This window comes from Artibeus jamaicensis, unplaced genomic scaffold, assembly GCF_021234435.1.
Source record: "Artibeus jamaicensis isolate MK-2021 breed Jamaican fruit bat unplaced genomic scaffold, CSHL_Jam_final contig_233, whole genome shotgun sequence".
Taxonomy (NCBI): Eukaryota; Metazoa; Chordata; class Mammalia; order Chiroptera; family Phyllostomidae; genus Artibeus; species Artibeus jamaicensis.
In genome coordinates this window covers 37,345,285-37,362,066 of record NW_026521486.1, presented here as the reverse complement: position 1 = coordinate 37,362,066, position 16,782 = coordinate 37,345,285, and the positions used below count along the sequence as shown (strand labels likewise).

Below are 16,782 nucleotides of genomic sequence, written 5' to 3'. Positions count from 1 at the left end.
ATTTTAAGTGTGTTTTGTCACTTAAACCAAGTATATGGTAGTTTTTTCCTTTTTGTCATGTCTTTGAGCTGCTTCTATAAATGAAATGATATGTTTAGGAGATTCCAAAGTAGATGAGAGTTTTATTAGAGATTTGGAGGTATATGTTGTCTGAATTTCTGGCACACAGATTATTGTGGCTTCTCAAGATTTAAAAAATTAGGCTAATTTTAAAAATTGGGCTGTAGGCATAGATGCATTTTTAATTTGAGGGGACCATTTTCAGATTTGTGATGTGAAATATATGCCTCCTTTGATTATTTACTATGTCTGTGACACTGCTATATGTAAGAAAGCATAAGTTTTGTGTCTTTAAATACTGAAGAAATAAAATGCTTTCTCCATAGTACAAATGTTTGTGTTTATTTGTGTGTTCATTGATCATTAAATCTTATTTTCTGAGCTGTTTTAGGGGGGAAATCTATCATAGACATTTTAAGAAAAATTTTTTATAATAGTGTCATGGCAGCCATGAAGTCATTCTTTGATATATTTAATCTCACTAAAAGTAGTTTCCTAGTATTTACTTATAAAAGAAGTTTTAATTGTTTTTCATTTTTGTTTGATTTCTCAGTTTCTCTAATAGCATTTACCACTATGGCGTTATTAACCATAATGGAGTTCTCAGTATATCAAGATACATGGATGAAATATGAATATGAAGTAGACAAAGATTTTTCTAGGTAACTTTTCTTTTTGAAATACCTTTAGATTTAAATTGTTTTAAAGATAATATGCCATTTTAAAAAATAAATTGTTTTAAAGCTGATATGCCTTTTAAACAAATATCTATTTATCTAAAAATAAATATTTTGCTTACTTGGTTTACTTTATTTCTGAAGAAGTAATTCTTATAAATTGTCATTTTTGCATGCATTAGGTAAAACATTTTAGAATCATTTGAATACTGGTTAAATTCTGAAAGGGAGGTTCTCTGATATAAATGCACTGTATAAAATGGTTAGGAGAACATGTTTTTTTGAAGATACTGAACTGGTAGGAATTATTTAATGTGCTAAAACTTTACTTTTTAGATTTTGAAATAGCTTACTGATCTGCATAAACTGGAAAATAAACTGAAGATACATTGTATATGCTTATAACGATTTTTATAAATTACATCCAAACTAAATTTTAATGTAAATAACATCACTTAAAAGTTTGAAAATACAGTGCCTGAATAAGGAGACAAGTATACTTTATTTTATTTGTATTATTGGGATATTTTAATTGATCGAAGATAATAGGTTTATAAGATTGTACTAGATGGGAGGGACATTTACTTCTCAATTCTAATCATAGCTCTGCCATTTACTAGCTATGTGAGTTTTTAGGGAAGTTACCAAATCTGTATCTGCATGTGTTTCAGTTTCTTTTTCTATTAAATGGGGGTAATAATTATAGTACCTTCCTCATGACACAAGTGAGAAGTCAGTCAACATTTATTAATTGCTGTTACCTTGGGTAAGTCATGCAGCTGACTTATTTTGGGCCTCAGTTTCCTCATTTATAAAATGAAGAGTATTATTCTTGATAACATGGGTTTTCAAACACTGTGTTATTTTTGTTATTTTATTTGTTTTTAGCACCAATGAAACACTTTTTTCTTTCCCAAATGTAGTCTTACATATAAGACTAGTCTTATAAGTAAGCCCAGTGGGGAAACCCAGAAGCCTGTCTACTTGTTCTTCTCTCCTGGTTCCTACAGCATCTCCTGAGCCTAAACCCCAAGGTTATTTGGAGCCCAGTTTGAACTCTACACAACTTTGAGACTCTGAAGTCCTAAAAAATCTGTTGAAAATTATTTTGAAGCTCTAAGTATTTTGAAACCTGATGCAAATTCTTAGAGTGAAAGAAGTTTTGATAGGCAGCACAGGATGAGACTGATATTGATTATACTCATTCTGTTATTTATGGTGCTTAATTAATTCTAATATTTGAAAAGCAATTTAATTTGAATTCATCATTTATTTAATAAAGCATTTTTAAAAGGCCATGCAAAACTTTAAGCATCAGAGTTTTTTCCCGGCAGTTTGGCTGCATTTATTGAGTCACCCAGACCTAGTTTCCAGTTATGCCAGTTCAGTGATTATGTGATCTTAAGCCAGGCGTTTGTACTGCCCTGAACACCACTGTTTTATCTACAGAACTGTGAAGCCACCACTTTATAGGTCCATGATAAAAAATATAGAAGATAATTAGAATGCTTGATGTATAGTATTTATTTGACAGAGGAGAAACGTTTGCAGTTCCTAACTCTTGATTTTGAAAGTTTTAAAAGACTATTTTAAATAAGATTTATGTAAACAAAGGCTAAAACTTATTTTTCTGAGTTTCTTGGAGTTGTTTAATTTAATAAAATTAAATTGCATGATACAGTATTAAAAACCTGTAAAATCAGAAAGCCTTTTGGAATGATTGGAGAATAGAATTTTAGTTTCAAAGTGCTTTTGTTTTTGCCATAAGAAATGCTTTCTAAGTTCTAATTGATATATTCTTGAAATCCAAGTTTTTCAGAGAGTTGACTTATATTTCTCATGTTTTTTATTACTTGGTGGGTATTAAAGTTTCCTTTTTGTCTTTTAGCAAATTGAGAATCAACATAGATATTACTGTTGCCATGAAGTGTCAGTGTAAGTATACCTTTAACTTGATGAATCCATATATAGCTATAGTTCAAACAGTTGCTAGGAAAAAGTAAAACCACTGGTTGTTTTAACTGTTTTTCCTTTACTGTATCTTAAAATGCTGTTGCAGTGTTATTTAATAATGTAAGTTTCCTCCCCCAATTTATATTCTTTAAATTTTTTCTTTAGAAAGAGAAGAGATTCAGCTTTCACATTAGTATAATTAAAAAAAAAACTGAAGGAAATTTTTGTGAATAAAAGTTTTAGTGTAGGTATATGTCCTTCTTTCTTGTTTGGATTACCAGTTTTTATACCCATGTTTCTCAAGAATATCCTGTTTCACTCTTCCAGTTTATTACCCTTTACTCTTTCATATTAAAATATATACCCAAGTGTTTGAAGTTAATAGTGATCTTTTTTCTGTTTTGCTTGTACTGGTAGAAGTGAAAAGATGTTAATATATTATATTCTGGGTAATGTTTGAATCAGTAGTACTCTAAAAAATGATGATATTTTTACATAAAAGTTATCTTTAAATTACCACTTGAAAAATAGAGACAAATAATTTAGTAGTTCAGACAAAGTTTTTTAAAGTGTGAAATAGTGTTATCCAATTAAGGAAGTTAATTTCTGGGAAATTTTATCACAGGAACCTTAAATCTTTTTACCTTTTCCATTTATTTTTTTCCTTATGTTAGTGATTTTAAGAGAAATACTTTGTATTGAAATTATGAGCTGGTGTTAATACTGAACACATCATATTTTACCTTATTTTAGTTGTTTGAATACCATTAGAATTCTAGCCTTTTCAAATAAACATTTTCTATTGATATTTTAAAAATCAGTAGCTTTGCCTTAAGATTTCGTTTAATCTAAAATAATTCTTAAAATTAATGTTTTGTGTAGCAGCCATTTAGTACTCATGATTAGATTCTTACATTTTTTTTGCAAAGCTCTTCAGTAAACTTTATACTGTTTATGGTGACATTCTGAATTGTCTTTTTACTGAGCAAGAAGTAAAAAAAATATTAATTTTTGGAATAATTCAACCAAATCTATATAATGCTACTATTTTAACTTAAATAAACATATAGGAAAGTAAGTTTTCTGGTAATTTGTTAGTTTATATCAGATATAGTTGGGCTCTTAACATAGAATATAAAACTTCTAATTTTTTTATGCAGATGTTGGAGCAGATGTATTGGATTTAGCAGAAACAATGGTTGCATCTGCAAATGGTCTAGTTTATGAACCAGTAAGTTTGATTCATGTATTTTTAAGAGTAATATGCTTTAAGAAATTGTTCCCTTGAAAACAGTTTTTATATTTTCTTTGGTTTTGTCTCAGCGAGTTTTTAAAATATATTTTCTCAATTTTAAAGAAGTGCATATTCTTTGTAAAAATGTAGAAGGGGGAGTTGTATGTAATACCAAAACTTGAGATAATCATTGTTAGCATGGTTAGCATTTTGAATAAGCCTTTCATGTCTGTTTTATAACCTTATTCTTATTTTACATTTTTGTTAATGTTTTCTAATAGTTTTCCTTTCTAATAGTTTTCTAAATGTTTTCCTTTTCTCTTTTTTTTAGAGTTGCTATAGTGATGAACTATTCTTTTCCTCTAATGATTTGGAAATTCTGTGTCCTTTTTGTATTTCTCTTAACATAATCAAGAACGGAGCAGTTTCTAAGAAGAGAAATTTCATGTGCATTATTCCTTTCTTTTTCACATCTCCATTTCCCAAAACTAGTGAGATACTGACATTCTCATATTTTTTTTATGGAACAAATTGTGTATAAGGTAATCGACTTCAGAAATCACCACTAGCCTTGACTGCTCAGTTGATTGGCTGACCTCCCACTGAGCAAAGGTTCACTGGTTGGATTCTGGTGGGGCATGTGCCTAGGTTGCGGGTTAGTGGGGCATGTGTGAGAGGCAACCTATCGATGTTTCTCTCTTTTTCTTTCTGTCTCCTTTCCCCTCTCTCTAAAAATAGGTAAATAAAATCTTTAAGAAAGAGGAAGAAATCACCATCACATCACTGGGGCAGGTATCATATTACAAAGGCTGATAACAAGTCATGACCAGTGACAGCCAAGAGGACAGCTAGATCAGGAGTGAACAATAGAAATGAAGATCAGGTGGAGGGTTAGCAACAGGGGAGTGGGAGAGGGAGAAGGGGGGAGAAGGTACAGAAAATAAGTAGCATAGATGGTAGGTAGAAAATAGATAGGGGGGAGGGTAAGAATAGTAGGGGAAAGATAGAATCTAAAGAACTTGAGACATGTGTTCATGAACTAAAGGGGGGGAATGGTGGGGGAGGGGTGTGTAGGGTGAAGGGGAATGGAGGGGGGAAATAGAGCAAATGTAATGGCATAATCAATAAAATAAAAATATATATTTAATTAAAAAAAAGAAGCAGTTTTGCCTTGAGTTGCTGACTGCTTTGTTGGCATTTTGGTAGTTACGTTTACCATGCATTCCTGAGTTCTTCATTTACCATTGATCCCCTGAATGCCTTTTTAAGCAAAATTGCAAAGTGAAGACTAACAGTGATAGAGGAGAATTAGAAGTAACTGAATCTGAGGAGCAAAAAAAGGAGCCCTTAGGTTTGTTTTATTATAAAATTATTTTTAGCTTAAAACAACAAATATATTTATTTCTTTTGGTATGCTCTTTTTAAATAGAAATTTCTAAAGAAAAAATTTAGTACCTTTCTTATTGTCATTCTTCTTTATTCCCCTTCAAAAATTGATATCACAGTAATTTTATATGAGGTTAAGTATCTTAAAAATTTAGGCACCATGTTGCTGTATATTACACTTGTCTGAAACTTTAGATCTGGAAGATAATTATTAGATACTTCAAGATTTGCATTACATTTTATATTATTATAATAATGATTATTCAGTTTTACCTCTATATGCTGTTATTCTTTCTAACATTCTTAGTTTCTTGATTTTTGTTTATTACTGTGTTGGAGGAACTTTTTGGGACTATTTATCAGCAGAAATGTGATAAATGGTCCCAAGGACTCTAGGATGACTGCCTGTGCCATTCTGCTGTTCATACATGTAAGCTTGCTTGAGGAGAAAATTCATTCTTGCTTTTTCATGTTTTGCACTCAGAATTTTATAGACATTCCTTGTCTTCTGGCACAATTATTTTTTTCCCTTCATATGTAATATATTTACTTTATCTACTTGAATGCTTTTTTACTTTTACTGTTGAAATCCAAATATTTATCCTGTATAAATAATGTGGATTCCCTTTAGGGATTTTCATCCTTGGCGATCTTAATTTTTAAGTGTTTTTTTTGCTCGTTTATTTGTTTTAATGATATTGAAAGAGTGTTTTTACCTCTGCTTTTTAAAATTGTCATATGATATCGAATTTTATAGAGTTGTTCTGAATATCTTTATTACTCCTTACATTAGATACATATTTTGAACTTTGCCTCTGAGTTCTGAAGATTATTTTGATCCGGAAGGACCAATCTTCTTTTCAGTCTTCCCTCCCTCCCTCCCTCCCTCCCTCTTTCCTTCCTTTATTTTTAGAGAGAGGGGATGGAAAGGAGAAAGAGAAAGAGAGAAACATCATGTGCAAGAGAAACATAAATAAGTTGCCTCTCACATGCCTCTAACTGGGGGTCTGGCCTGCACCGGAGGCATGTGTCCTGACTGGGAACTGAATCAGAGACCTTGCTTTTTTTTAAAAAAAAAAGTTTGTTTTTATTTTTGTACAAGCATATTTCCATTTTGCCTCCACTGCTCTCCCCTGCCCCACCCACCCCCACAGCTCGCCCTCAATACTACCCCACTTTGGTATTGTCCATGGGTTCTTTATACATGTTCCTTGATGACCCTTCCCATTCTTCCCCCTGTTGTCCTCTTGCCCTTGCCCCTCTTGTTACTATCTTCGTTCTTTATTTCAGTGTTTCTGGTTATATTTTGTTTGCTTGTTTGTTTTGTTGATTAGGTTCCACTTATAGGTGAGGTCATATGGTATTTGTTTTTCACAGCCTGGCTTATTTCACTTAGCATAAATGTTCTTCAGTTCCATCCATGCTTTCGAAAAAAGTAGGAACTCCTTTCTTTCTGCTGCATAGTATTCCGTTGTACCATAGTTTTTTTTATCAACTCATTTACTGATGGGTACTTAAATTGCTTCCAGTACTTGGCTTTTGTAAATTGTGCTGCTGTGAACCTTGGGGTGCATAGGTTCTTTTGAATTGGATCCTTAGGATATACTCCCAGCAGTGGAATTGCTGGGTCAAAAGGCAATTCCATTTTTAGTCTTCTGAGGAAATTCCGTATTGTTTTCCACAGTGGCTGTACCAGTCTGCATACCCACAAACAGTATAGTAGAGTTCCCTTTTCTCCTCAACCTCTCCAGTTCTTGTTGTTTGTTGATTTGTTTATGTTGGCCATTCTGACCCTGTGAAGTGGAATCTCATTGTGGTTTTAATTTGCAGCTCTGACGGCTAGTGATGCTGAGCATCCTTTCATATATTTTGGGGCCCTCTGTATGTCTTCCTTGGAGACGTGTTTGTTTAGGTCCTTTGCCCAGTTTTTAATTTGATTATTTGTGTTCTTGGAGCAGAAGTGTGTGAGTTCTTCATATATTTTAGAGATCAAACTCCTGTCAGAGGTATCAATAGCGAACATATTTTCCCGTGCAGTTGGTTCCCTTTTTATTTTTCTGGTGTTTTCTTTAGCCACGCAGAAGCTTTTTATTTAGATGAAGTTCCATTTATTTATTCTTTCCTTTATGTCCCTTGCTCTAGGGGACCTATTGGTGAAAATATTGCTGCATGGAGTATCTGAGATATTTCTGCCTATGTTCTCCTCTAGACTTTTATGGTGTTGTGACTTACATTTAAGTCTTTTATCCATCTCGATTTTATTTTTGTGTATGGTGTTAGTAGTTAAGTTTCATTTTTTTTGCATGTAGCTGTCCACATGTCTCAACGCCATTTGTTGAAGAGGCTATTTTTACTCTGTTTTGTGCTTCTGCCCCCTTGGTTTAATGTTAATTCACCAAAGATTGATGGGTTTATTTCTGGGCTCTCTGTTCTGTTCCATTGGTCTATGTGTCTATTTTTATGCCATTACCAGGCTGTTTTGATTACAGTGGCCTTGTAATACAGTTTGGTATTGGGTATTGTGATCTATTCTACTTTGTTGTTCTTTCTCAGAATTACTGTGGCTAATTGGGGTCATTTATGGTTCCATATAAATGTTTGAAATGTTTGTTCTGTATCTGTGAAATATGTCATTGGTATTTTAATAGGGATTGCATTGAATCTGTAAAATGCTTTGGGTAGTGTGGACTTTGATGTTAATTTTTCTAATCCTTGAACACAGTATTTACTTCTATTTATTTGTGTCTTCCTAATTTTTTTCTTCAGTGTTGTGTAGTTTTCTTGAGTACAGGTCTTTTACCTCCCTGGTTAGGTTTATTCCTAGGTACTTTATATTTCTTGTTGTTATATCAAATGGGATTTTTTCCCTGAGTTCTGTTTTTGATATTTTGTTGTTGTAGTGCAAAAATGCCTTCAATTTCTGATTGTTGAGTTTGTGTCCTGCTGTTTTGCCAGATTCACTTATTAGGTAGAGTAGATTTGTGGTGGAGTCTGTAGGGTTCTCTTTGTATACTATGATGTTATCTGGAAACAATGACAGTCTTACTTCCTGCTTTCCAATTTAAATGCCTTGTATTTCTTTCTTCTCTGATTGCTTTGGCTAGGTCTTCTAATACTATGTTGAATAGAAGTGGTAAAAGAAGACATCTTTGTCTTGTTCACGATCTTAGTGGGAAAGCTTTTAGTTTTGCCCATTGAGCATCATGTTGGCTCTAGGGTTTTCAAATACGGTCTTTCTTATGTTGAAGTATGCTCCCTTTACTCCCACTTTGCTGAGTTGAGTATTTTTATCTAAACGGGTGCTGTACATTATTAAATGCTTTTTCCGTGTCTATTGCTATGATCATGTGATTTTTGTCTTTCCTTTTGTTTATGTGATGTATTACACTTATTGATTTGTAGAGATTGTACCACCCTTGCACCCCAGGGATGAATCCCACTTGATCATGGTGTATGATCTTTTTGATATATTGCTGGATGTGGTTTGCCAATATTCTGTTGAGGATTTTAGCGTCTGTGTTCATCAGCAATATTGGCCTGTAGTTTTCTTTCTGTGTTGTGTCTTTTTCTGGTTTTGGGATTAGGATGATGCTGGTCTCATAAAGAGAGTTTAGGAGTCCTCCCTCTTCTTGAATTTTTTGCAATAGTCTGAGGAGTATAGGGGTTAGCTCCTTCTTAAATGTTTTGTAAAATTCTTCTGTGAAACTGTCCAGTCCAGGGCTTTTATGTGCCAGGAGCTTTTAATTACTGCCTAAATTTCACTAGCTGTTATCAGTGTGTTCAGGCTTTCTGCTTCCTCTTGATTCAGTTTTGGAAGATTATATTTTTCTAGAAATTTGTCCATTTCACCCAGGTTTTCAAATTTCTTGGCATATAGTTGCAGGCTAACGCTCAGTCCACTGAGCCACACTGGACAGAGCTATGTTTTAAAATTCAGTGATTATATTTTCCACCTCTACTATATTGTGGATCACTCCATTTTTTCTCTGTCTTCATGATGCCAGTATGTTTGAGAAACAATTAGAAAAACTAACATTTTTCTTCTTATGTTTAGAAGTGGTATCAGAGAGGAAAATTAGCTCTAGTACTTCATATTGACCACTTCTTTAAAATTAATAACTCTTAATATGTCCCTTGAGTAATTGATTTACTTGTTCATCTTTAAAATAGGGAAGTAAGTGGCCTGATAAGTAATTGAGAGTTGATGTAGAGTGTTATTGGTTCTTACACTTGCTCCTTTTTTTTCATACCTAGATGAAGGAGGTTATATATACTGTGTTTCTGTGTTAGATTAGATCCTCAGATGGTTTGAAAGGAAAAGAGGAAGCTGCAGATGTGTCTGGGATGGCAGAGTGGTTCAGGGCATCCCACATTTCTTTTTCTGTTTGCATTAACAGGCTAAATTTGGTAAGAGTGACTTCTTTCAACTGGTGTAACTGTCCTCATTAGCAACCAGCAATGACAGTGTTTTTGCTTAGTTTAAAATACTGTCCAGGCCACATGTAAGCTAGGAAATAGCACCACTGTGGAATGCCTTCCCCGTGTGGCCTTGGACACTGGATTGAACTAAAAGTGTTGCATGGATGAAGACTGCCTATTTCTGAAGTCTCTTTTTATCTTTTGTAACTGTTTTTTCCTTTGTTCCTCTGACTTGGAGATTTTACTTGCTGCCTAGATGTACTTTTCTCTTCCATAAAATAAATTTTGCATTGGGCTCTCAATTTAGTTTCCCTTGTATTCTGTCTTGTATATGTTCTTGAAAATTTCTAGCATATGGATGCTAATTTAGAATGATTTAAAATGATGACATAGATTGTGTCCTAATTTTTATATTTCTTTGAGCATTGTGAAAATTTATTTATGATGAGACTTAATCATCTTGAAATTATCCTCTAAAATTTTTTATGCTGTTTCTCTAGCATTTTCTATATATTCAGAGTGTCTGTCATTCCCAGTCTCTTTTCTTCCCATTTATTAAGTCCTTGATTTTGTTTATATATTTTCTTCTGAATTGCTTGTCTATCTAGATTTTAGCTCCTGAGAAGTATTAACTATTTTTACTTTATAGTTCACAAAATGTATAGCATAATGCCTTGTAGGTAGTCAGCACTAATGAATTGTTAGAATCATGTAGTGATAGCTTCATTGATTCCATTGTAAACAGTTTCTGCCATCTCTTCCATTTATTGTGGCGTAGGAAAGTTTTATTTAAATTTAACTGTCATATGATTATAGGTCATGCCTTAGCCAGAAAGTTAGGAACTTAAAATATTTAATTGTATATTCTTTATCAGTAATTTTTAAAATGTTTAACAATGTTTCTGGTAAGTATTCATTTCCTTGTCCTTATATATATGAAAATATTTAAAATAAATACTATATTTAGTATAAAATATTAAGTATCTTTAATATAATAAATATCATTAATACAGAATTGTTTAAGAGATCATTTTACTTCCAAATTTTCATTCATTGTTTTAATATACACTCTGGATTTTAAATATGTAATCCTAATAACTTCACTAGCCCCAAACCATGATCACACAATATACCATGATAGTTATTATTTTGCTATTATGTTATATTGCTTTTTTTAATTTAAATAAAAAAATTATTTTAAAAAATGTGTGAAGGTGAGGAATCTGGCAGAGCTGGATTTACAGACTGACCTGTACTATCTGATTTTGAAGAAAAAATTTCAGCCTTTGAGTGCCTTCCTTATACGCAAAAGGAAAAGAATAACAACAAACTCATAGGGTGGTTATGAAGGTTAAGTGAGATAAAGAATTAGGTAGTATAGTGCCTTGCACAAAGTCGGCCACGCAATAGTTTCTTTAACCCCTTGTGCTAAGCATTATACTAAGCATTTCGGGGAAGTCAAAGGAAGAATCACATAGTCCCTACTGCCACTTATTTTATTCACAAGATGACTGGGGAGCAATTGCATGGGGTGTGTTTTATAGATATAAGCGTTATTATCCTCATGTGCTGTGGTGTGAAAAGGGTTGGGAAACATGCTGCAGACAAGTTCAGCAGGAGGAGTAATCAGAGTAATTTCACTGAAATCAGAAAGATTGGACAATTTAACCTGGAGCACATGGTTTGTAGATGTTAGATAGACATAAGGGTCAAAATTACAGGAGAAATTTCCTGTAGGTTGGTATAAATAAATTACCAAAGGTACAGAAATAGAACTGTTTCTAATAGAGTGAGAGATTGTCCTACTTTAATTTAAAACCAAGAATTTATAAAGAGAGACTAGTAGGTTAATGCCTAATTATGGAAGGATAATTAAATAAGTTAAAAAGTAGGATTAATATGCTTTGTTATAAATTGCTTTTATGAAAATCAAAAGAATACTTTTTGTTGCAAAATTAAGTTGTGAATATCACCACAAACCATGAGAAACTTTATTTTCACCAAATTATATAAGTAGCCAAGTCTGATTTTGAACTGATGAAGATAGTGCCCAGATAAAATTTCTGGAATTATTCTTTATTGTTAATACAATTAAGAATTATGGTGTTATCATTTAGCCCATTATAAAAATTTGCTGATTTCATCATGGTATTATCCGAGCAAGAATATGTGCTTTGAAAGCTTAAATATTATACTTAAGCTGTATGTCTTTTTTTTTCTTTTTAAATATCTAAAGTTTCATGCTGGCATCATTTAAATGATTTTAAGTCCTAAAATACCATTTTGTACATATGATAGATTACCAACTTATATCCATTTTCATAAATGTAGATAGCTAGTAGGAAAATATTTGTGATAAAATTTCTTTTACTCTTTTTCAATACAGATAAAATACATTTAAGTTTTTATAGTTTGACTTATAGAGGATGAAATAAATATGAATACTTGTTTTTAAGAACACTATAAGCTTGTTTCTCAAAGAAAAAATTCAAAATTATTATTATAAAAGCCAAGAGAATTTGACAATGTTGGTGATTATGTTTTCCTTTATTTCAGGTAATATTTGATCTTTCACCACAGCAAAAAGAGTGGCAGAGGTAATAAGTAAACAAAGTATTGTGATCCACAGAAATTGGGTCCCATTTTGTCTACTGTAAATTATTCATACATTAGTATATTTCTCTCATCATTTCTCTGGGTGAAATATCAGCAGAATATAGTATATAATACAATCTTTAGACTTTCAGAAAATTTATCATGTTTTAAAGTCATGTTTATCCTATTTCTAGTGCACTTTGGATAATGAATACACTTTAGTTCTTATTAAAAATTTTATTAACTATTTAAAAATCTAAAAAAGCAGTATATAATCATTGTCTAACATTCAGTTTGAATAGAAAGGCTATAAAGTAAAAGTAAAAGCCTCCTAATCATTTCATAAACCTAGTACTGACTAGTGATAATAACTAGAGTTAAATGTCTTGTGTAGCCTTCTAGAAATTTCTGTTTACATATAATTTTCTTTTTCTTTTTTTTTTGCGTATTTATGTTATTTTTTTCTAATACAAATGGGATCATTTCATATGTTCTATAATTTGCTCTCTTTTTGTCTAATGTGATCCTTTGTATAGCTTCCTGTTTATGTACATATAGTAGTCCATTTTATGGATAAACTATAGTTTATCCAATTGGGTGATTACTACGGGTAGATTGCTTGCCAAGAGTCTAATATTGAAAACAGTTCTCAGTGGCCCTGGCTGGTTTGACTCGGTTGAAGTGTGGTCCTGTAAACCAAAAGATTGCAAGTTCAGTTCCTGGTCAGGGCACATGCCTAGGTTGGGGGTTTGCTCCCAGTTAGGGTGTATACAAGGGACAGGCAATTAGTGTTTCTCACATCGATGTTTCCCTTTCTCTCTCTTTTCCTGCTCCTCCAAAAATCAGTGAATGTCTTTAAGTGAGAATTAAAAAGAAAACAATGCTTATTGAAAGTTCTTGAACCTAATTAATTCCTTAGGTACTTGGGTGCACATGTGTGTAGTTTCTAGATTATCACAAGGAAAAAAATTTAAGTATGTTTGGTGATTGCTGTTAACTGACTGTGGTAATCATTTGCGATAAATATATATCAAATCATATGTTGTACACTTTAAACTTATGCAAATGTTATATATCAATTATATCTCAAAACTGGAGTAAAATTTTGATAATGCCAAATATCTTACCAAAGTAGTTTTGTTTATACTCCAAAATTATATGAGATTACTTGATTCTGTACAACCTCACCAACAGTGGGTATACCAAGACTTTTGTACTTTTGCCAATTTGATGGGTGAAAAATGGCAATGTGCTTGTTTTAAATAGTCATTTCTTTTTGAATCAATTGAAGACCTTTTTCTATTTGTACTTCCTTTGTGAAATTGCTTGTTCATGCCATGTACCCATTTTGCTTGGTGTTTTTCTTTTAAACAACTCTAAAGAATTTTTTGTATACTAAAAAATGAGTCCTTTATTATAAGTGGTTGCTCTACTACTTCTACCAGAGATTGTGGGTTTTTGTTTTGTTTTGTTTTGTTTTGGTTTCCAGGCTATGTCTTATAATTAGAAAGTCTTTTACCTAAATTAAGATTATTACAAAAAAATTTTTTTTACCCATCTTTAAAATTTTTTTTTATCATCACTAAGTATATTTCAAAGGCCTTTCTCTCTTAATTTTCAGGTAGACGACTTGGGGAGATTTTAAAATTGAAGTGCAAATTGAATGTAGTTGAACTGAGTAGTAGGTGTTTCTGGGATTCTAGTGGTCTTAGTGTAAAGCCATCTAGAGATGAAATATGTTACTTAAATCTAGAAATAATAAAGTGTGAATCACTTTTCATTTGGAATTTTATTCATTGTTAAGATTAGTAGTAAATGGAAGCAGGGATTGAGTTTTTACTGATAAAATGTTAGCCATTTTCTATCATAGTAGAGTTTCCTATGTACCTTCATACGTGGAATATGAGCTTGGATATTTGTTGGTATGTTTGAAGTAGAAGTCACATACACACATCTACACATCGTTTGGTGTCATCGTCTCTTCTCCCTGCCCAACACTAAAAGTTGAACTTCGGAAATACAAGACACAAAATTATGAAGCTTTCAATTGCTGCCAGCATTATATTCAAAGATTTTAGTCTTTAAATGTATAAATCTGAAGATAGGATCTGGTGTTTTGAAGCTTCCTACAAAATGATGTCTGCTTCTCAACAAATATTCTTGAATGGACTAGAGCTATCCAAGGCCTAGCATTCTGAATAATGTACTTACCAATGTTCTTTACTTTTAGAATTTGCTGAAAGAGATCTAAGCTTACCCTCAATTGATCTGCTTTCTTAAAATACTTAGCATCCTAATTACTCTCCCTCTTGTAGAAGTAAATTTCAGTCCCTGGACATAACCTGATTTCTGCTTTTTATTTGTAGATTTAAGATTTATTTTGAACTATATTTACATTCTGAAAGTGACTTGTTATTTTAACTAGTCCTGCTTTACCAATGTTTTTAATTGATGGTGCATAAGTATTTTATGCTCTCATTTGTACTTCTGGAAAATGTTTATCATTATGATGGGATATGAAGTATTATCAGATTTATGTTTGCTTCCTTTTTTAAGTGCCTATATTTGTTTATAACTCTTCTAAAGTTTTACTTAAAAACCTTATTTTTTAGAGTAGTTTTTGGTTCACAGCAAAATTGAGTGAAAACTACACACGTTTGCACAGCCTTCACCATTATGCACATCTGACACTGGAATGGTACATTTCATGCAGTCTTTGAACCTACATTCACACATGGTTATTGCTTGAAGTCCATACATAGTTTACATTAGGCTGTGAGTTTTCACAAATGTATAATGACATGTATCCAGTATTATAGTACCTGTTGAATAGTTCCACTGCCCTAAAAGTGCTCTGTGTTTCGTCTGTTCATTCCTCTTCCTTTATGTATAATTTTTATAATTGCTGAGCTTGAACTTTAATACACATAACTTTGGATGTTAGTTTTCCAAAGACATAGAACTAAAGAAGGTAAAATAGCATCATGTCTGATGATACAAAATTATTGCTGAAAATGTTAGGAGATAATATGGTCCAAAGGTAGAAGTATTAGAGGAAAGGCTTTTATTTTTGGTGGTGGTGTTTAGAGTAAGTAATTTAAGAAGTTATTGTGGACATAAGAATTTTGTTTAAAAAACCCTCAAGCAACTAATTTTTGTGGCTAGGTATATTTAAAAAGAAAGTAGATGTTTTGTTTCCTACAGTCCTCTGCTTTATATGCTGATACTCTTTTCAAAAAATATCAATAGAGTGTATTTTGTTTAGAATAGTCTTATCATTGAATAAAGTTCAGGTGTCTTCAGAAAAGGAGTCACTAGGTAGTATTGAATGGCACTGTGTCTTGGTTTGTAATGAGAATCGAATGCTGGTGCTGTGGCTTCACAGGCCAGAAATCTTCCACTTTAAGTCTTTCAGACCTATATCGTGTGGTCCCTTATTTATTTATTTATTTTTTTTAAATATCTATAATGCTTTTTCAATGCTGTACAAAAAGTAGGAATTTTATAATTACTTCATGCATACACGAAAGATGAATTTAGATACTCAGATGAGCACGTCTACCATTGATGCAGTCAGACGGGTTTATTATGTAGCCGAGCTATTAGACATGTAGCCACCCTGCCTCACCTCTTTCTTCTTCCAAGAAAAATGACCAAAGGAAATTTAGTATTTTATTTTAAAATAAAGTCCTAAAATAATAAATGCATGGCTTAACTAAATCATCTAATTATTTTTTAAGGGTTGGCTTTCTTTGTGTACCTTACCATATTTGTAAGCTGTTGCTTGTTTGTGTTATGTTTAGGATGCTGCAGCTGATTCAAAGTAGACTGCAAGAAGAACATTCACTTCAAGATGTGTTATTTAAAAGTGCTTTTAAAAGTTCAACAGCACTTCCACCAAGGTGAGATGTATGTTTTAAGTGTGCAACTATTTATTATGAACTTGCTTTGACAAAATTTTAATACTGATTTAGTTATCCAGATCTCATATTTCTCAGGAAAATGTAATCATTCTGTTTGATGAAGTTTTTTTTACTCTTAAATGCATAGCCTATGTTATTGATCAGGATTATTATAAATATATTACAGTTGATCCTTGAATGACATGAGTTTGAACTGCTCAGGTCCACTTATGTGCAGATTGATTTCAATAACTGCCTGTACTGTTTTCTATCTGGGGTTGGTACTCCACAGGTAGAGGGCCCACTGTATGTACTGACCTGTGTCACTTTATGTAGGGGACATGAGCGTTTGTGAATTTTGGTATCCCTGAGTCTTAACACCCAATCCCCTACAGATACCACAGGAAACTGTGTAAAGTTTTGGTGGAGTCAAAAGTTATATGTGGATTTCAGCACCCCTACTACTCGTGTTGTTCAGAGTTCACTGTATTTCATTTTCGGTTAATTTTTCTCTTTTTATATGTTTTTGTTACACCTCCATATGAAATTATTTTAT

At 32.4% G+C, this 16,782-nt stretch overlaps 1 protein-coding gene across 2 annotated transcripts in view; it reads left to right on the top strand.

Annotated features, from left to right (window-relative positions):
- The window catches only part of ERGIC2 (ERGIC and golgi 2), a 45,562-nt gene that overhangs the window by 10,392 nt on the left and 18,388 nt on the right, over nucleotides 1-16,782 (top strand). For both annotated transcript variants that reach the window (XM_053661543.1, XM_037144871.2), the window contains exons 3-7: nucleotides 614-722; nucleotides 2,626-2,672; nucleotides 3,851-3,921; nucleotides 12,286-12,326; nucleotides 16,128-16,226. In XM_053661543.1, coding sequence (XP_053517518.1) covers nucleotides 614-722; nucleotides 2,626-2,672; nucleotides 3,851-3,921; nucleotides 12,286-12,326; nucleotides 16,128-16,226 — 367 coding nt within the window. The remainder of the gene's footprint in view (nucleotides 1-613; nucleotides 723-2,625; nucleotides 2,673-3,850; nucleotides 3,922-12,285; nucleotides 12,327-16,127; nucleotides 16,227-16,782) is intronic.